At 31.1% G+C, this 22182-nt stretch overlaps 1 protein-coding gene across 2 annotated transcripts in view; it reads left to right on the plus strand.

Moving 5' to 3' along the window:
• The window catches only part of LOC139486040 (cilia- and flagella-associated protein 337-like), a 47451-nt gene that overhangs the window by 18076 nt on the left and 7193 nt on the right, over nucleotides 1–22182 (plus strand). Inside the window, exons 5-24 of one of the 2 annotated variants that reach the window (XM_071270731.1) lie at nucleotides 777–845; nucleotides 1641–1729; nucleotides 2275–2367; nucleotides 3005–3097; nucleotides 4646–4766; nucleotides 5189–5258; nucleotides 6642–6719; nucleotides 7375–7576; nucleotides 8847–8952; nucleotides 9240–9391; nucleotides 9704–9730; nucleotides 11564–11587; nucleotides 13015–13117; nucleotides 14083–14189; nucleotides 15911–15990; nucleotides 17170–17336; nucleotides 17856–17979; nucleotides 20608–20759; nucleotides 21258–21402; nucleotides 21996–22124. In XM_071270731.1, the coding sequence (XP_071126832.1) occupies nucleotides 777–845; nucleotides 1641–1729; nucleotides 2275–2367; nucleotides 3005–3097; nucleotides 4646–4766; nucleotides 5189–5258; nucleotides 6642–6719; nucleotides 7375–7576; nucleotides 8847–8952; nucleotides 9240–9391; nucleotides 9704–9730; nucleotides 11564–11587; nucleotides 13015–13117; nucleotides 14083–14189; nucleotides 15911–15990; nucleotides 17170–17336; nucleotides 17856–17979; nucleotides 20608–20759; nucleotides 21258–21402; nucleotides 21996–22124 (2131 nt within the window). The remainder of the gene's footprint in view (nucleotides 1–776; nucleotides 846–1640; nucleotides 1730–2274; nucleotides 2368–3004; nucleotides 3098–4645; nucleotides 4767–5188; nucleotides 5259–6641; nucleotides 6720–7374; nucleotides 7577–8846; nucleotides 8953–9239; nucleotides 9392–9703; nucleotides 9731–11563; nucleotides 11588–13014; nucleotides 13118–14082; nucleotides 14190–15910; nucleotides 15991–17169; nucleotides 17337–17855; nucleotides 17980–20607; nucleotides 20760–21257; nucleotides 21403–21995; nucleotides 22125–22182) is intronic. The other variant, XM_071270732.1, reaches the window with a different exon arrangement.

Genomic DNA, 22182 nt, shown 5'->3' on the forward strand with positions numbered 1-22182 from the left:
TACAGGCCCGGAGCTCAATTTCAGAAAATTTTTAGTTAGATTCTGTTGGCCTGTAGATATAATTTTTACAGGCCCAAGAGCAATTTTACAAGCCTGGGCTGCCTGGGCTGTCACTCAGCGTGAAGACTGTGTCACTAATTAGTAAGTAATTATTCAGATTAGAATGCAGATATTTGTTTATGTAACAATAATCAGCCCTAACAATTCTATAAGTTTTAATGGCATGACCCTGAGGGTGTTTATTTAGAAATATGAATGTATAACATTTGAAATTAACAATTCACTTAAACATTGCAATAAATATTTTTTTTCAAGTAAAAATTAATATTGAAACAATGCTTGGTAATTAACAAGGTTTCCTTAAATGTGCAAATCTTGTATTCTGTCTACATAGAAGGGAATGAAATTGATTTGTTTTTCATTTCTTTAGAAATGACTGTCAATGGTTATTAAAAAAGTATAAAAAGTATATATTTAGCTGTAATACTATGAAACTACACCAAGACTTTACTATTTTGTGTTAAAATAAGCTTAAAAAATCATATTGCCCAGTAATGCCCAGTATTCCCCATTTCTGGGAGTATTGCCCAGCCCGGGAAAACCTGGGTTTTCCCACCCGGGAATTCCCGGGTGGGTAATACTTTGCCAACCCTGTTTATTTGTGATATTTCAGTCTGCTTTAACACAATATTATTCCTACTCCCAAGCTTTTAAGGCCATTACACTCTATGAATATGACTAACTGCATGTAAAAAATGTATTTGATGTTATTTCAGGATGGTACAGTAACATTCTGGGGAATGTCCGGTAATGAACTGAAATGGAAGAGAAAGAAAGAGATAGTTGTAAGTAATTTGAAAGATATCACTTCAAAGAATCTAACTAATTTCAAAGTATTTATTGAAAATAATTTTAGAATAACTAATAGAAGAATTCAAATAGAGAAAAATATTCAACGAGTGACAGAACAACACATTAATTCAAAAATGTGCTTAGCGCAAGAGTTAAAATCAGTGTTGTTTGGTCATAAGTTGAATATTTTTTGATAGTTGAATTCATTGATTAGTATTACATTAGCAAATGGCCTTTTTTCTTAAATTATATTAGAAAATTTAAGGAACTACATTTTTTTCAAAGTTCACAATTTGTTTTGATCCGACGTCATGACAACGCCTATTGTTGTATGACAGAGTGAAATAACCACGTTTATTTCACATGTGAGATTATCGGTTTTTATTTCACTGGAAAATCAATGTAATAATAGATTAATTATGAAAAATTCATGTACTTATAATTTGGAAAAAATCAAATCGACAAAAACAAAATGGTAAACAGCTTGGACCAAAACATATAAATTTATAGTTCAAGTTTACAAATACAAAGTAAAACTGTATACGTTAGATTCAATTATTTTTCATCTACTTAGTTTATTATGGACATTCAACAAATATTTCTTTTCGACATGTATATATTTTGTTATAAACACATCATTACCTTCAGAAACTGATCATGGAATATATAAAGCAAGCTTACATTTGTCAGTTGCAATTTACCTTAAGCCTAAATTTCTTTTGAATTTATTTTGAGCCATCTGAACCCTTTTGAAGAATTTTTTAATTCTTTAATTCTTATCTCAACAGAACACAGAAACAATGTCCAGAACCAAACCAAAATGGATCACAGATTTTGTCATTATGCCAGAATACAATAAATTTATAGTAGGAACAGGGTTAGTAGAATTTATAGTGGGCACAGGGTTAGTAGTCGAATTGTAGACAGTGAATAGTGTTGTATGTTCTGTCAATATACTGTAGGTGCTGAAACATTCACAGCATTTCAATTGTTACAGAAAATTTCTCAATAATATGAAACATGAAGTGATGAAATAAAAAAAAATGTTCCTAAAAATGTTAAAGTTGTATGTAAATGATAGTCGATATATTAAAGGCATTAGCTGAGGGGTAGTCAATAGTCTTGTAAACTTTTGGAGTAACAATAGATATATGCAGATGAAAGAAATAAAAATAGAAACATTACTGTGCAGAGAACCCTAATGTATGATGTTTTGATAACTAAATAGGTGATAAGTGTGAATATGTGAATGGTACAACAACCCAACGACACAACTAACCATAAGACATTTATTGATTCTTTATTTTTATTCATGATGACTTGAAAATAATTTTATATTGATCATTTTGATTTTGTAGTTGTTAATTGTTTTGGCATAATTTTTTTTTTGTATCGAATTGAATTTTGATTATCTTTTTACAGTGACAGAGAAATCCAATTCTTTGAGTTATCTTCCTTTGATCCATATTGTCAAGTCAGTAGCCTAGAATCAGTACCTTTACAGTTAGACTATTGGTAAGTCACATTAGTTATTAAAGACCATTAGTAAGTCATATACAGAATACATATTTCTAAGTCACATGGTCTATTTTGGATTTTCGGTAAGTCACATGATCCTTTTAAGTCAATGGGTATGTCACATATGAAAATAAGAAGATGTGATGATTGCCAATGATGTAACTAAGATTGCATGGAATACCAAATTGAAGTAGAAGTTAGCAACTATTATTCATATTAAAACCTTCCAACAAAAAAAAGGCCCAATATTACCTAAAAATCAACTTAACCATACAGCATAGCAAGCTTTAACAAAAGGCCTTATATAAAAATTACTTATAAATCGACTTAGTTTTTCTTCCAATTAACTTTACATACAGTCTGCGATTAAAAGTTTTTAAAACATTTCTTTGATTTATAAACCATCCTGAATTAATACCAAACTTGGATATAAGCTTCTTACAATCAAAATATAGTATCTTGAGGAAAATATTTAATAAAATTCTCCCCATTTTTGTTGAGCCTGCGACTAACAGCAAAAGAAAGACACTGGGTTTCGCAGAACCCTTTCAAATTTTTGAAATATTAATCATAAGATAGTGTTATCAGTATTATATTTTGATACATGTATAATCATTATTTTTTATGTTTACAGTGCTACCAATACAGATGAATGTATAATTGTATTTGGTGATAGTCAAGGATGTATAAATATTCTAGTCATAAAAAATCCTGGCGAATCTTTGAGGTATGTAAATATAGATTCCACCACTGCATCGAGTGTAATACGATATTTATCCACTCGAGACAGTTAAATTTTCAATTTTAAAGTCCGAGCCGCCTCGGCGAGGACTTTAAAATTGATAATTTAACTGTCGAGAGTGGATAAATATCGTATTACACGAGATTTGGTGGTGGAATCTGTTTCTCTAATGATTTTCTAACATTATGCAGGCAAACTTATTCCTTCTTTTCGAATGATCTGCAAAAAGATGTGTTCTTTCTATGTGACGTCGTCAGGCATGGTCGCCTTTTTTCATGTCGTCACAATAGGAAATTCAGAGGACAGCAAGAAAATTCGACGTCACAATCGGATTTTAACCAATGAAGTACTGAGATCAAACGAACCACACGTTGATTAAATTTTTTTATACAATGGGTGCAGAAAGGGATAAATTGACGAAGAATTAGAGAAATATATATATTATTTCAATATTTGAGTACATATAAAAATATATATATTTTTTTCAATATTTGAGTACATATAAAAATATATATATTTTTTTCAATATTTGAGTACATATAAAAATATATATATTTTTTTCAATATTTGAGTACATATAAAAATATATATATTTTTTTCAATATTGGTGTACATATAAAAAAGAAGATGTGGTATGATTGCCAATGAGACAACTCTCCACAAGAGACCAAATGACACAGAAATTAACAACTATAGGTCACCGTACGGCCTTCAATAAAAAGCAAGGCCCATACCGCATAGTCAGCTATAAAAGGCCCCGAAATGACAAAAGTAAATCAATTCAAATGAGAAAACTAACGACCTAATTTATGTACAAAAAATAAACTAAAAACAAATATGTAATGCATCAACAAATGACAACCACTGAATAACAGGCTCCTGACTTGGGACAGGCACAAACATACAGTGTGTGGTAGGGTTAAACTTGTTAGCAGGATCCCAACCCTCCCCTAACCTGGGACAGTGGTGTAACAGTACAACATAAAAAAGAACTATAAAAATCAGTTTAAATAGGCTTATGTATTGAAAAAGGTTGGAGAATTATTAAAGTATAAAATGTAGTATTATTTGTTAGCATTCTGATATGCTTTTTAAATCGACAATTTATGTTTGCTTTCTGTCATTGTTCTTTTAAAAACATCCAAAAGGAATTAGTTTCTTATATTTTGAAAGTTGATATAGTAGGTTGATTCATTTATAATTTAAAAGTAAAAAGCAAATGACACATTGTATAAAAAGAGTGCAATATTTATATGTATTATGAAATTGTAACCATTTGTTATTGTTCTTTATGTCCAGTGTAGCATTGAATGCAGAAGTTGGCTTCCTATGATTTATAGACTTCAGATAAGCATTTTTATCTGGTGTTTTTTCTTCTTCTGGTATTTGATTGCTGCCTTATTGATACCTTTGTTAACAAAATAAAACCATTTTTTCCACATGAGATTACAATATTTAAGTAGCATATTTTTTTCATTTTTGACAATATTTCATGGATACAAATATAACATACACGTATAATTCTTTTTATAGGTTATGGAAGAAAGAAAAACGTCATCAAGGTTTCATACCAAGTATTTCTTTAGACCAAATCATAGAAAAACACAGAGCTATGTTTATAAGATGGCAAGTTCATAAAGACTGGGTACAACAGGTTAGTGAATTACAGAGATTTTCATTGTAACAAAGATATCTTCCTAAAAGATGCGAAAGTTTAAAATAGAAAAAATGTTCATAGATGAAGTCTTCTTATACTCCTGCTATAAAGAAAGGGGTAAATTGCTTAACATCTTGTTTGTCTGCCTGCTCCAAAGGAATACCCACTATACCTCTGTCTGTTTGACTGTCTGTCAGAAGAATTTTTCATCACATGTTTTTCTCAGGAATACAATCATGGCTTCTAAAAATATAGTATAAAATAAATTTGTATGATAATGTTTATCCAATGCAATTTTGATGTGTTTTCAAATCCGTTCATTTTTAACTGTCTTTTTATCCAAAACATTTATACTCAAACACACCTCCTGTAGCTAGAAATTACCTCACTTCATATATTTTACCTATTTATTTTTCCAGTTGAAGTACTACCATGATATCAAAATGATAATCTCCTGTTCCAATGATAGAGACACAGCACTTGTCAAAGGTAAAACATTTTTTAAATGTACAAGTAATCTACAAATATTGTCACAACACAAGTGCCCTGTATTCTGCCAAAATCCAACAACTGTGAAAACAAAACTGATGCTCAGCAATAAACATGTTTAACTCAATATAAACATGTAAAACAAAAAGTTTAGACACCTTGTTGTCATCAGAAATTCACCTTTTCATTATCTTAAGAACTATGGATGATATTTTTGTGCCTCTAAATGAAAAAAACAATCTCACATCATTGATTGAGTTTTCATTGTTTAGGATTTTGTTATCAAATATCTTTTGGTAAAATGGAGAATGGAAATTAGGAATGTATCAAAGAGACAACAAGCGACCATAGAACAGATAACAGCAGAAGGTCACCAATAGGTCTTCAATGCAGCAAAAAATTCCCGCACCCAGAGGCGTCCTTCAGCTGGCCCCTAAACAAATATATATACTAGTTCAGTGATAATGGACGTCATACTAAACTCCAAATTATACACAAGAAACTAAAATTAAAAATAATACAAGACTAACAAAGGCCTGTGGCTCCTGACTTGGGACTGGCACAAAATTGCGGCAGGGTTAAATATGTTTATGATATCTCAACCCTTCCCCTATACTTCTAGCCAATGAAGAAAAGTAAACGCATAACAATACGCACATTAAAATTCAGTTCAAGAGAAGTCCGAGTCCATAGTCAGAAGGCATAACAAAAAATAATAAACTAAATGACAATAATACATAAATAACAACAGACTACTAGCAGTTAACTGACATGCCAGCTCCAGACCTCAATTAAACCGATTGAAAGATTATGTCCTCATCATATAAATATCAGGCACAATTCCTCCCGTTAGGGGTTTAGTATCATACCATCATAAAATAAAATAATTGTGTTTAGTTCCGATGCAAAGACCACATAAAGAATCAATATTAAAGCCAAAATATGCAATCTTTAATGACCCGACCACAGTATCGCAACTATATCCCCTCTTAATCAGTCTATTTAAAGGTTTTGTTAGCTTCTGAGGAGAATTCTGACATTTTTGTGCTTTATTAAGAATATTACCATAAAAGATTGGATGTGAAATATTTGAACATATAAGAAGTCTGCATGTTGAGCTATATTTACGAATCATGTCCTTATACTGATGATAAAATTTAGTAAATGTTTTGACTAGTTTGTGATATCGCAAAACCCTGGTGTAATATTGTATGCTTTTGAAAAATATGAACCAGACTGTATTTCACTTTGAAACAGATTATTGTAAGGCGTCCAAATTATTTCAGAAAACTCTAAATTAGATCTCCCTGAATTCTAATATTCAACAGAATAGAAGACCAGTAACTGAAAATCAGCTCTTAATTTTTATTTTGTGTTTTTCAGGATGCATTATGGGTAGTTCACACAGATCACAAGAAATTGCTGAATACCAACAATCAATGATCCGTCAACAAAATGCAGGTAAGCAAATATGTTTTTTTAAGAAAAGATGTCATAAACCTCTTCATTTGAATTGTAAGGGACCATTTCAGTTTGTGTTCCCCAAGGATGTTCAATAATTTTTAAATGGGGTAAATTCATTATTATTTCACAAGACTATGATTCTACAACAAGTCAAGATTATTTCAGTAGCATTCAGCAGATTGAATGAACATTTTGTTTTGGTAGGGAAGACTGAAACTTTCTAAGACACAAACAAGGCAAGTAAATGAGAAGTCTATGAAAAGAAGAAATACACTCTGACTCATTTCAGAAACAATATTAGGGTCATTGAAAAATAATAATATTTATATACTGTAAATTCAGAAATTATTGCGATATTTTTATCATTGCTAAAAATGCAACAGGGTTATAATGGCAATAATTTAAACTTGAATTTTGAAATCTTTTATAAAATTAAACAGGATTTTTCTCAATGTCGTAAAAACTAGAATCACATTTTAGTTTAAATGACAAAATCAGAATGATAAATGCACACAATAATTTCTGAATTTACAGTATTTCAGAAACAGTATTAAGATTATTAAATAGGTCAAGAAAGCGACAGAAACAGTGGGTAGCTGTAATTTTTGCAATGAACATACTTTTCACAATTTTTATTATATTGTCATTGAAGGAAAGAAAGATTCTAAAGATCCCCAGGACAAGGCCAAGCTAAGACAGATGTTAGCTGTACCTAAACCCAGACAATCATCAGACCAAGCAGTATTCCAAGTGTACAAAGGAGTCAAATGTTTTGATTTCTGTAAAGATAAAAATATCATTGTGACTGGTGGCATGGACAGGATTGTACGATTGTGGAATCCTTATGTGAATCTGTAAGTTTGCTCTATGTTGGGAAATAACGTTTTTGTACCACTTTATTATATTCGCTTTGAAATTAGACAATATATGTATAGTAAAATTGAGAATGGAAATGGGGAATGTGCCAAAGAGACAACAACCCGACCATAGAAAAAAACCCAACCATAGAACAGACAACAGTAGAAGGTCAACAATATGTCTTCAATGTAGCGAGAAATTCCTGCACCCGGAGGGGTCCTTCAGCTGGCCCCTAAACAAATATATACTAGTGCAGTGATAATGAACGCCATACTAATTTGAAAAATGAAATTTGTCTTTATCTGTATAGCAAAATAGCTGATTGCAGTATAAAATATAATACTACCAACCTATGAGGTTCAACATAACAAATAGATATAACTTTATTCATTTTGTCATTCAGAAAATACACCATATTAAAATAATGCACCATTACACCTTCTTTACACATTTTTTTGTTTGGAATTTTCAAAGGTTGATCTTACTGCTAATTAGAAATCTGTCCAGCTTGACCTGAGAATCTGTTTAGCTTGAATTTTTGATATCATACAACAATATTTTTTTCCATTGTGGCGTCAGATATTTTCTATTACTGTTGATTCATTATTATTTGTTGGATACCAATTTTCGTGGATTTCGTGGGCACAGTCAAACCACGAAATTAAATATTCAACGAATGATAATTTTTCTATAGGTTTGTATTCAGACTTCAGCAAAACCACGAAATTAAATGTCCACGAATATGCAAGTTTTTCTTAATCAACGAAAATTGGTGCCCATGAAAATAAATGAATCCACAGTATGACATCAAATTTTATGGGAAGTTTTGAGATGTACAAAAGTGGGATAAGGTGTATTGTGATTCAATTCTTAGGGGGTCTCATTAGGGGTGCCGATACCGGATCCCGCTTAATGTCACATTCCCGTTTCCTGCTTACACTATGTACGTAAGCAATTCTCATTTTTTTGTCATTTCCTGAATCCCATTAGACCTCATTTCCAGTTTTCACGACACAATAATTTGACTTTCACGTTTCACCCTTACAAAAAACCTGCAATCCCGCATCACACTTAGACCTCAATGGGACTGACTTCTTAAATTGCCAAGTTGTTATTTTCATTATCATTATATTGTAATTTCTATAATACTGACTTACAGAGATGACAGAGCATTGCATTAATAGACTTTGTGTTGACTGTATGCTACTTTTTGTTTCTTAATTGCAATCCACTTTGTTCAAAATGTATATTAATTTGTATCAACAGGAAGCCAACTGCCATGTTGAGGGGACATAATGCACCAATATTTTACCTTATGATTGCAAAGGAGGAAAACAGAATCTTCAGTATTTCAACCGACAGATGTATAAAGGTAAAAAAATAATTGGGAATAGATGATACTTTTTATACAGTCTTCTTTGTCTGACAAACTTCAAATGCAGACAGATTTGGTTAATCTCAAACAATTAGGGTGAAATGTTTTTGTTTTTGTGATTGTTTTTCATGTCTATGTAGATACAAGGATCTCCTTACTGTTATTATTTCTAGATTTGTCAATTTTCTCTTAGCCTAAATATGAACCTTAAAAACAATGTTTTCATAATCATCTTAATTATCAGAAGGGGAGATAACTTATACTACATGTGTTCACTGTTTCAGATCTGGGATATTCAGGACCACAATTGTCTGATGACTGTGAGGGAAAAGGGTCATGCTATCAGAGGAGATATCCAAGCCTGCCATTACTCAATTATCTCAAAATCGTTGGCAATAGCAACCGATAATATGTGCTTATTACAGTTACGACAGAAGTAAGAATTTTACTGTATAAAGTTCAGGAATAGCTAATTTATTATTATTATATATATATTGAATATGTATAGTTCTACCAATTTATTGAGTTGTTTTGACGATTAATTTAACAATCATTTCATTTAAAAATATCATTTAAATTTTATAGCTTTTCATATCTTTGTTTTAATTTATTTGTGATGAGATAAATTAATTGATTCCAAAAAGTCTTTTTAAGTTAAAAAAATATTTTGAGAGCAGATGCATATAATGAGTTATTTAGCTTGTAGTCAATAGATAATAAGTAATATATATAATTAATTTGCTAATAGATCAGATCAAGATACAAAAAATGTCAGGTGAGTCCTACTAACCATCTAAAATGGACTTAAAATGGCTTCCTTTTTACTGCACTGCCATTGGCTATTGTGTGCAATCACATGATTTATTTTCAGCCCACCCATTATTGAATTGTACAACAATTTAGTATAATGCTTAATTTCTCTGTTTTGGTTTCAAAATATTTAGAAATTTTTACAAAATCTTACTATAAGTCTTGATGTTTTTTTACAAGCAATACCTGGTACATGTACTACATTTTGGGCCTTCAGAAAGTCTAAAAAAAAAATTTATTGGATCTTTATTTTTCATAAAAAAAAAGTGATGAAAAAGAATTTCGTTAAAATATAAATGATAATGACAAAAGTATAGATGATCTCTTCAGAAATATACACAAGAAATCAGTCATAATCTGCTATTTATAAAGACAATTCTTTTTGTCATTTATAATGCTTTATTGCTTACAAAATTCCTTTCAATACCAAAAAATCCATGGCTGCTTTTATTGGAAATTTACTTTTATACCCTTTGAAATTTTCAAACAATGCAATCAAGATAGACACCAAGTTTTGTGTTTTCCTCTAAATCCATTGCAGAGTTATCCCACCTTGTATTGCTGTTGTATTCTGTATTTTTTTCACTTTGTTGATCTGTTTTTCCGTATAAGACGTGGCTACTGAATAAAAAATTATAAACTTGATCCAGAGTTATTTTCTTTATGGCTAATGTGGATGTATTATTGTTTTTAGGGTTTCAAATTTTCATAGATACTGAGATTTTTCTTTTCCTGGTTACCAATTTTCTTGGATTGAGGAAAACTTGCTTTTATGTCTGCATACAACTTTATAGAAAATGTGTATTTTTTTTAACATTAAATTTCATAGTTTATCTGTTCTCACGAAATCCACAAAAATGAGTAACTAAGAATGATTATAACATAGTGGTTCAACATGAATTAAGTGCTCAACAACATTTTAGTTTTAAAAAGCTTTATTTTATGGGCTTTGCTCATTGTTGAAGGCCGTATGTGACCTATAGTTGTTAATTTCTGTGTCATTTTGGTCTCTTGTGGAGATGTCTCATTGACAATCATACCACATCTTCTTTTTTATATCAATTTAGAATTTGTTACACCAAAAGTTCAAGTATCTACAAAAAGACCAATTTTTTCAATGAATAGAAATTATATTATATTTATAACAAATAATTTGTATTTTACCCCACCTATAGAATTTCACCATGTTTCACCTAATACACAATATTTGCAATTATTTATTCCTTCACGTTTAAAAAATATTTTATAAAGTTGTTTTAGTTGGAACACATCATTAGCCAACACATTTGAGTCTTTAATACTGGCTAGTTTAGACACAGGTTATGTTTTTTTTACCAAAGTTTGAACCAGTAATTATTTCATACTTTGTCTTGATTTTACCATTCTAATTCTTAACAATATTAGTTCCCGTTTCCACTAGAAACAAAATATATGTGTAGAATATCTCACAATTTTGTTTTTGTATATAGTTGTTTCTTATTGTTCTAGACCAAAATTAAGGTATCCACTCATTGTCTATTGGCTTCTTGGTCTCTTCTAAAAACTTTTAAATGGTTGAGGATTTTGAACTGACCATTGGCAGAGTTAGCTGTCTTTATACAGTTCAAATTAGTCTCAAGATAGTACAAAAAAATTGACTGAACTTCTATAACAACCAATTATATGTTAGACTACTAAAACTAGAATAATTGGTATCTGTTAATAACTGAATATATGAGAAATGACATACTTTACAACATACTAAATGTAAAGTATGTGTATAATTTTCTCACAATAATTTTCTTCTTTTCTGATGTAGTGATGAATTAGAAACTTCTGAAGGGTAAATATTATAAGTCAGATGTCTATAAAACTTGGTATATGGTATGTCTGCTGACCAACTATTAAGATACATTTACTAACCAATTTACTGGACAAGAGGGGAATGTTCTCTAATGTTAATTTACAACAATATAATACTTCTACCAAAAAAGAATCGGTTATCAAATATATTTGCTAAACTATTTATTTGAAATGTTGAGACACTTAATTATTATCTAATGTTAATTATGATGAGATGTAAACAATATTATTCCCATTAACCTTTGACCTAATTCCAAATTTCTCTTTCCCAGCCATTGAAATGTATCCCTGATTTTTATTTTGTTTTTCTTAATTCAATATGTTTAATTGTTACCTCCCCTTTCTTTGGTTCTGTAAGCGTTGTCCTTCTGGGGAGCAGATTACCTTTATATATGGTTACTTTCTATGTTTTGAGATTTTACAACCAAGTAATTTCTTGATTAAGGAAAAACACATTTAATTTGTGATAGATTGATATTCAGTTTAATAATTATAGTCAAGTTGTGAGTTGAATAAAATTGAGAACTTGAATGAAATATTGGTATAGCTTTTTTTCATTTAAACCAAATCTATGCTTATAATCCTCCTAGCATGACACATGATAGATCATGCTTATAATCCTCTTCTTTGATTACACATGATAAATCATATCTTAAAATTTTATATAAGACAATAGTCCCAGACCCTCACAAATGAATTATTGACACAGGCAAAATTGATTTATTTAACATGTATCAACCATCAAATAAACATTTGCTTTGAGAGGACAAACAAATAAACCTTTCTTCTCTTAGTGTCTTTTCAATGCAGTTATAAAAGTTTGGCAAGGTTGCTTTTTTGACATATTAAACATGCATGATTTTGCTTGGCCATTATTAAAATTGGACTTTGCCAGCAGAATTTACAATATTCACAGTGTTTTACATTGAATGCATGGTAAGATTTTAACTGGATGGTTATTAAAGGCTTGATTCTAATACTGTTAAATAAGCAAGTTGAAACATTTATGAGTAAATGAGATTTGACTTTTTGGATGATTGTAACTCTTCTATAGCTTTTGAATTAAAAAAGATAGTGAAATGTTACTGAAGAACTTATTTTAATTTTTTATTAAGGTTTTCAAAATTTAACTACCTCCACACCATAAATCATGATTATGTTCCTCTTTTAGGTTGTTGTAATGCTAGTATGAGCTTTGCCAAAATTGCAGTAGTTTCCAAATTTACATATACTTGTCAATTTTTAAAAAGTGATACTGTACACTGACTAATATCTTTTAAAATTGAAAAATAGTATGGCCAATAAATAATTTAATTTTATAGGGATTTCATAAATATTTGTTCATGTGTTAATTATTGTGCTACTATTAAATGTTTTGTAATTTTGTATGGATTGTACTATTTACAGACCGACATTACATCGAGATATAACAGTTACTCACAAGGAACCAGTCACTTGCTGCAAATATAATGCCTGTTTTAATTATGTCATTACCTGCTCTGAAGGCTCGGTAAGTAGATAAAATTGTGGTTGATACTTGTTTTCTTCTTAGACATTCCCAACTTTCTTTGTTCCTAAATACACTGCATTTAAAAAAAACCACGAGAAAGGCCATCACCTGATAAAGATTATTGGAACAAATTTATCACTGTCCCATGAACTAAGAACAAAATTATTTCTAAAGTTACATTTTATCGATCAAAGTCACAATATGAACAAGGGGAGACAATTGTCCTTTAAAATATCCAGAGGAATAGATACATAAGCCTAAAACTTATACATTTAGTATATTAGTTTTATCATGATCATGATATTATGATCTATTATGTTTTTATGTATGAGACCTTTAAAAAATAGGCAGGCTATATATCAATATTTTTGTTTTAATATACCCCCGCTTTAAAAAAGGGGGGTATACTGTTTTACCTCTGTCTGTCCTTCCGTCAGTCCGTCAGTCAGTCCGTCCGTCCCATGAATATTTTTCGTCGCATTTTTCTCAGGAACTACAATACAAGGATTTCTGAAATTTGGTTTCAGGGTTTATCTAAGTCAGCTATATCGTGTGATGCGTTTTCATATTGATCACTTGACAACTTCCTGTTTACCGAACACTTGTATGATTTTACACATGATAGCCAAGTTGAAAATTTTCGTCTCATTTTTCTCAGGAACTACAAATTACAAGGATTTCTGAAATTTGGTTTCAGGATTTATATAAGTCAGCTCTACCGTGTGATGTGTTTTCAGATTCATCACTCGACAACTTCCTGTTTACCGAACACTTGCATATTTTTACACTATTAATATTATCCACTTGCGGCAGGGGTATCATCAGTGAGCAGTAGCTCGCAGTTTCACTTGTTATGGTATTTTTTATCTACTAGGTAATAAGATCTGGGACTTTGAGACTGGCGTAGAGACAGCTATATTTGAGTAATTTTTATTATTATTATGGTAAATGTATTATTTGTTTAGGTAATTAAGATCTGGGACTTTGAGACAGGGACAGCTATTTTTGAGTATGGAGAAGCACATGGTGATTCTGCTATAACCTGTATGACCTTTGATAATACAGAAAGAAGGTAATATTTGACACCAGCTAGTGTGATCTTTTGATGTTAGAATGGATCATTCCAAATTAGTTTTATAGTCCTTGTCGAAAAGGATTAATTTGTTATGGAATGGTATACATGTATTCCTGTTTAGTTATATCAATTCTTAAAATGGGTAAATTTATCATGGAATGGTATACCCCTTTCAAGTCCTGTCCATTTTTAAAATGGATTCTTAAAATGGGTAAATATATCATGGAATGGTATACCCCTTTCAAGTCCTGTCCATTCTTAAAATGGATAAATCAGGTTAGGAAAAGGTTATATCCCATAATGTCTTATTCAATATAAAAACAGTTATGATTAGTGAATACTTTTGGGATTTCACTTATGAAATAAAATGAAGAAACTATATTAGTTAAATTTTTCACCCTTGTTTCAAGTAATTTGAAATTCGATAATCTAATTTTTTAATCTTTATTTGAAGATTTTAAAGATGTGCTTTTTCTCTGTATAGGCTAAGCTGCTAGGAAAAGGTCTATCGGATAAAAAAATATTTTTGTAACGGCAGTAAGGATACTATTTTGTCTGAATGACCAAATTTTATAATACTGTGGATTCATTTATTTTTTGTGGGTATCAATTTTTCGTGGATTGAGGAAAACTTAAATTTTCGTGGATATTTGAATTTGTGGTTTGCTGATTTCTGTCTATAAAGCCTATAGAAAATTTGTAATTCGTTGAAAATGTGAATTCGTGGTTCACCTGTACCCACGAAACCCACGAAAATTGGTATCCAACGAATAATAATGAATCCACAGTAGTTTGAAATAATTCTCACATCGATGTACCAATAGATGAATTAGAACATTGACTTATGATACAATTAATGTTTATTCAAGGTTGATATAAATTTGGTCTAGGCAAAAGTTTAATCATTTAATCACTTTAATCATTAGTCTGGATGGTGATGTAATTATATTTTACATCAATAAAGTTTTAAAATAGTGAATAAGAAATCACTGCCGAGTTCACCAGTTTCAGTTGTAATTTGTTATCACTAGCTGTATCCATTCATCATCATCATCACTCAATAATCTAATTTTGGATGTAATGCGTCTTCTGATTGGCTGACGTTATTTTGTTATCAGCCCATAGACATAATTTAGTCATGTGACCGTGACGTCATCAACGTTTCTTCATGGTTTTCTACGGTTTAAAATGGAATTTAGAATTAAATTAATATAAGAAATGACTGTAATATTTTTTCTGTCTATTCGAAATAACATAAAAAATGTGGTGCACACTGTTAAAAAAACCTGCTACGGGCGTTATTCAGTGTGCACCACATTTTTTATGTTATTTCTTCATAGACAGAAAAAATATTACAGTCATTCCTTAAATATTTTGTATTATTTAATTCTCTATTTAAAATTTAACATCTAGAATGATGTGTCCATGCAACATTTCCTATTACCTTTTAAACTAGCATATTTTTTGCATGCTGTGTGGGTTTTCTTCAAAGCATTTATTGTATTTTTATCTCAACTTTATCAATGTAAACTGTAAGAGGCTTAAAGAAAATCGACACAGAAAAAGAAACAAAATATGGAACGAATATGCAGAAACAGACAACAATTCTAAAAGACCAATGTTCACATGTTACAAATTTGCAGTTTTCAATAAAGTCTTCTTTGAGCCTCTAATCATTTGTTCTCTTAAAAAAATATACTTTGCCTTTGATTTTACAGGTTAATAACCGGCGCTAGAGATGGTGTGTTAAATATATGGAATTACAATAACGGACACTGTCTCAGAAAACTTCAAAAATGTAAGAATGATTATTATAGTCACTTATAAATTTGACCATGAATTACAACAAAGCCATAGGGTTAGTGACAAACATGTTTTATCAATGAAACACAATTAGTGGGTATCAGGCTCAATGATAAAATTGAGAATGGAAATGGGGAATATGTCAAAGAGACAACAAGCGGACCAAAGAGCATACAACAGCCAAGGTCACAAATGGGTCTTTAACACAGTGAGAAAATCCAGCAAGATAAACTAGATGTATCAAATTTAACAAATTTAACCCATGCATCTTTTTGAATTTTTAAAATGATATATAACAAAGAACTACATGGCTCGTTATTGAAAGCAAGCATTTTTATGCTATTATTATTATAGTCAATTCTATAGAGATACTTTACCTTTGATTTTACAGGTGAATAACTGGAGCCGTTGTCTCTTTGACATATTCCCCATAGAGAAATATGGTTTAAAACATTAAAAAATAAAGAAATGAAGGACTCCCCATCTGGAACACTCAAATAGTGAATGTTTTGTCTTAAACAGATATATCATGTTAAGGAGGGTATAGCGAAAAATACCAGTCGAGAGAATGTTAAATTTCGCAAGCCTTAAGGCAAGGTAAATTCTTTCTCAAGACTGGTAATTTTCGCAAATACTCCTCAAGAACATGCTATATCTGTTTAATTACACCGAAATGTTAATGTTCAAAAACGCGTTGATGATCGTGACGTTACAAGCGTCCAGTCGGATAGAGTATTTTTTGGCAAATACCATGGCAGAGAGGGTAAAAAAGGCATATCCTTTTGGCAAATACCCCGACGGCGTTAAAAATGAACGAAATTCATTTGAAAACAGTAAATTGGTGAAAAATACACTAGCTATCAACCAATCAAAATCCAGGATTCTTACAAAAGGTGTAATTATATCATACATTTCATCTTTTTCTCTGTACACTCTTTGCTGATCTGCATCTTCTAGACCAGAGAATAAATTCCAATGATTAATTTTCCATAACATTGAGTATCTAATGCCTTGTACACCTCCAAATTGGATAATGATTGTGAAGGGAAAAATGTCTACCATGTAGTTAAGAAGAAAAATAAAGAAACTTAAGAAGGCCAATGTCTGAAACTTCTTATATAATGGTTAATTAATACAATAATGTTATTTACATGAATAATTCTCTTATTTTCAGCCAAGGGTAATGATGAAATCTGTGATGTTGTATATGTTGAGATGAACAAGAATCGGTATATTATATCTGTAGGATGGGACAAAAGAATCAATATATACTCTGACTCTCAAACTGATTCCAATATACACCAAGTACAGCATCCTAATATAGTCTGGGCTGATGATTTGGTAGGTATTTAAATATTTTGCTTCAAATTAAAATTATTCAGTACTTCACATTTACGTTTTCTCAGATATTCCTGTAATTGGTGTATTAAATGATTGTAAGGTGAACATATATTTCTGGTTTGATTAAACTGACCTTGACCTCAATTTCTTGGATCATGTTTAAAATTATATAAATTGATGTGATACTTTTAGTGGAGCTTGATAGTTAGGACTATCAGCATAACATCAATTGTCAGTAAAGAAGGCCAGACATTATAGTGTGTGACTGAATATTTTAAAAACCTCATTTAAATTCAATTTCAACTGAAATTTTCTCTGCTTACATGCATGCATATATATAAGAAGCATATGATTTCCCGTTATTTATGTGTCCGATTGCAAAAACGTATTTTGAAAAGTAAAACAAACATACAAAATCACACATATTTTAACCTGTTACCTTGACGATTTCATCAGGCACCAAGCATATTATGTTATTATTTTAGACATTTTAATTTTGTACTTTATTACATGTTACAGAAAAATGGTCATAAGGAAGACATATTGTCCATAGCCCAGTGCCAGCCAAACTTACTAGCAACAGCAGGGTATGATGGGGAAATAGTTGTATGGAATATGGTATCTGGTCATATTTTCTGTAAATGTAAGTTTATCAATTATATATATTGTAACCTGTAAGTATGAGTCTATTTTATAAACTCTTTGTCTCCTCCAGGACCTCTTAGTCACACGGCAGCACTTTGAGTGACTGAGCTAAAGAAGTTCTTCCCTAGCTCAACAGCTTATGGCTGGCTAAGTATATACTACGTACTGGATAAAATAAAATATTGTGGTCAAGCAGATGACAAAAAAATATTCTGAATCCAGATTTTTCCATACTTTATGGTGTTAAATTTTGAAATAAAATTGTTTGATTGATAACGTCAAATTTAAAAAAAAAAAATCACACATAGCACGAAAAATAAATCTGACTCTGATAAAAAGCATAACCCTTTTTTAGCTCACCTGGCCCAAAGGGTTAAGTGAGCTTTTCCCATCACTTTGCGTCCGGCGTCCGGCGTCGTCGTCCATCGTCGTTAACTTTTACATAAATCTTCTCCTCTGAAACTACTGGACCAAATTAAACCAAACTTGGCCACAATCATCATTGGGGTATCTAGTTTAAAAAATGTGTGGTGTGACCCCGCCAACCAACCAAGATTGCCGCCATGGCTAAAAATAGAACATAGGGGTAATATGCAGTTTTTGGCTTATAACTCAAAAACCAAAGCATTTAGAGCAAATCTGACATGGGGTAAAATTGTTTATCAGGTCAAGATTTATCTGCCCTGAAATTTTCAGATGAATCAGACAACCCGTTATTGGGTTGCTGCCCCTGAATATGTAATTTTAAGGGAATTTTGCTGTTTTTGGTTATTATCTTGAATATTATTATAGATAAAGATAAACTGTAAACAGCAATAATGTTCAGCAAAGTAAGATTTACAAATAAGTCAACATGACCAAAATGGTCAGTTGACCCCTTTAGGAGTTATTGCCCTTTATAGTAAATTTTTAACCATTTTTCGTAAATCTTAGTAATCTATTACAAAAATCTTCTCCTCTGAAACTGCATGGCCAAATTAATCCAAACTTGGCCACAATCATCTTTTGGGTATCTAGTTTAAAAAATGTGTGGCGTGACCCGGCCAACCAATCAAGATGGCCGCCATGGCTAAAAATAGAACATAGGGGTAAAATGCAGTTTTTGGCTTATAACTCAAAAACCAAAGCATTTAGAGCAAATCTGACAGGGGTAAAATTGTTTATCAGGTCGAGATCTATCTGCCCTGAAATTTTCAGATGAATCAGACAACCCGTTGTTGGGTTGCTGCCCCTGAATATGTAATTTTAAGGAAATTTTGCAGATTTTGGTTATAATTATCTTGAATATTATTATAGAAAGAGATAAACTGTAAACAGCAATAATGTTCAGCAAAGTAAGATCTACAAATAAGTCAACATGACCAAAATTATCAGTTGACCCCTTAAGGAGTTATTGCCCTTTATAGTCCATTTTGACCAATTTTTCGTAAATTTTTGTAATCTTTTACAACAATCTTCTCCTGAAACTCCTGGGCCAAATTTAACCAAACTTGGCCACAATCATTATCCTTTTCCCCTAGAGAAAATTCCCAATTACTAAAAAAAATTACATAAATTCCTCCCAAAAAGTTTTATATTTTCCCCAAACAGTGATGGCATTGGTAGTAATGTTTGTAAATATCATATTCATATTATTATTTTGATATTAGAAAGCACTTTTGAGATCCTGTTTTCTGATTAGAATCATCATGGTGTTTGTAACACATGTAGTTTTCAATGCAGTAAGTACCATCATTGCTCCTGTTTCTTTCCCTCTCCGAAAAGTACCTTTCAGATTGAAAATGTCTGACAATCAAAATATACATGAAAAAACAGCGCAAAAAAGACAACAAAGCCAGCAAAAAATCAGAGATGTGTTTAGAATAAATTTATACAAATTTCCAAGTTTCAATAAAAAATATGCATTTTTCCCAATAAAAAACGGTAGAGGTAGTTTTGAAAAAACTTTTTAAAGACAACAATATCACTGCAACCAACCAAGATGGCTGCCATGGCTAAAAATAGAACATAGAGGGGAAATGTAGATTCTGGCTTATATCTCTGACACCAAAGCATTTAGAGCAAATCAATCTGATTGAGGAAAATTGTTTATCAGGTCAACATCTATCTGCCCTGAAATTTTCAGACAAATCAGACAACCTGTTGTTGGGTTGCTGCCCCCGAATTAGTAAGTTTAAGGAAATTTTGCAGATTTTGGTTATTATCTTGAATATTATTATAGATAGAGATAAACTGTAAACAGCAATAATGTTCAGCAAAATAAGATCTACAAATAAGTCAACATGACCAAAAATTTCAATTTACCCCTTAAGGAGTTATTGCCCTTTATAGTCAATTGTTAACAACATGTTTTTAGGAAATATTTTCCACTGTAATTACTGGGCCAAGTTCATTATAGATAGAAATATTTGTAGCAACAAGAATGTTCAGTAAAGAAAGATCTACAAACAATCACCATCACAAAAACACCATTTTGTCATGAGTTTATCTGTGTCCCTTGGTAATATGCACATAGACCAAGGTGAGCGACACTGGCTCTTGAGAGCCTCTAGTTTTTTTTAATTTTTATTATTTATAACTTCCCTCCTTGAAGGTTGTTCCCTAACCATAAGGACTTCCTTTTCAGTACATGGTAAGAGTAGTGTGAGCAAGTTAGTATTTATGTCAGAGAGAGCCTACAATAAAGGGGCAGCATCCTTGATCTCCAATGGACCTGATGGACATATCCTGTTCTGGAAAGTGTTTGAGGGAGGATCTCTTCTAGCAGACTTCCCTGGGGTAAGTTAAAAATTAAAATGTTTGACTGATTCATGAAATTTGATTCAAAAATTTCCTTGCAAACGAGAAAAAAGCAAAACAGGGTTGAAAATTATTTATGCATATTTGAAAATAATAATAAGGAGATTTCAATTAGATATTAAGCATAAGAGACAAAGTGAAGAATCAAAACTAGAGCCTCTATAAAGCCTTCAACAATGAGAGAATCTCATTCATTACTAGTGGTCCCATTAGGACAAATTGTTGACAATAAAAAAATAAAGAGAAAAACAACGGCCTGATATATGCTAGGTGATGATGATCACCAAATTATTTCGTTATTCCCTTTATTTTTTAAACCTCAAAGCACAGACATAATTATCAAAGGCTCAATAAAATATTTATTGCACGGTTGTAAGAATTTATTTTCATCTATGATACTTTATCAGTTCGCTTATGTACATTGTAATCTGTTTTTTATGCATCAACGTTGTTATATTTGTTATATTTTTTTCCCAGACTTCTACAGAGGGTGCTTTAATCAGTACTATGACAATCAATGAAGCCAATACTATGCTTTGTGTGGCTGATAATTTAGGATTTGTATTTGTATATAATGTTGATGGCTATGCTTTGTCAGGGTATGAAGAGGAACCTCCAGAATGTAAGTAGTGGTTTCTTGACACAGGGTCAAAAAGGGGACAAGGTACCAAAGGGGTAATCAAAAACTTTATGTTGAAGAAATAAAAACGTTGACAAACAAAATTCCACCAAAACACAGAGATTTTTAAAAATATGTAGCATGAACCCCACAAAAAAAAATAGGAGTATGAAGGTGCTCAAGAAGAGTAAATGGTTTCTGCTACACTGGTGGCACTCATCATGTTGCTCACAGCAAATGGGATTAATTGCTTTGAGATGATTGGTCTTTTATAAGCATATGATAACAATTTATGTATGCTCCGATGCAGGTTTCTAAATATCATGCCAAAAATACAGGACATTTATTATTGAAACTAAAGAAGATGTCCCAATTCAGTCAAGCCAATAATACAGATAAATGTCACTCTTCAAAAACAATCTATGGTTATGTTATCTAATGGCCACCAATTGAGTTTTACCTTAATGTCAAATTAAAAGGGGGGATAATTGACCAAATAGCAAAAAAATACTAACAAATACTAGTTATAATTTAAAAAAAATATATTTTATATATATGAAAAATCAAGTTAGTAAGACATATCTTTATGATTACAGTGGTGAACACATGGAGAGGACATGTAGATAGTATATCTTGTATAGAATTAGTAGAGAAAAACAAAGTTATAATGACAGCTTCTATAGACTGTACAGTTCGGCTGTGGAACTATGAAGGCAATTATATAGGTAAGTTCTGATTGTAATATTTAAACGAGATTTAGAAAAAGAGATGCCAGGCAAATGT

This window comes from Mytilus edulis, chromosome 8 (genome assembly GCF_963676685.1).
Source record: "Mytilus edulis chromosome 8, xbMytEdul2.2, whole genome shotgun sequence".
Classification (NCBI taxonomy): domain Eukaryota; kingdom Metazoa; phylum Mollusca; class Bivalvia; order Mytilida; family Mytilidae; genus Mytilus; species Mytilus edulis.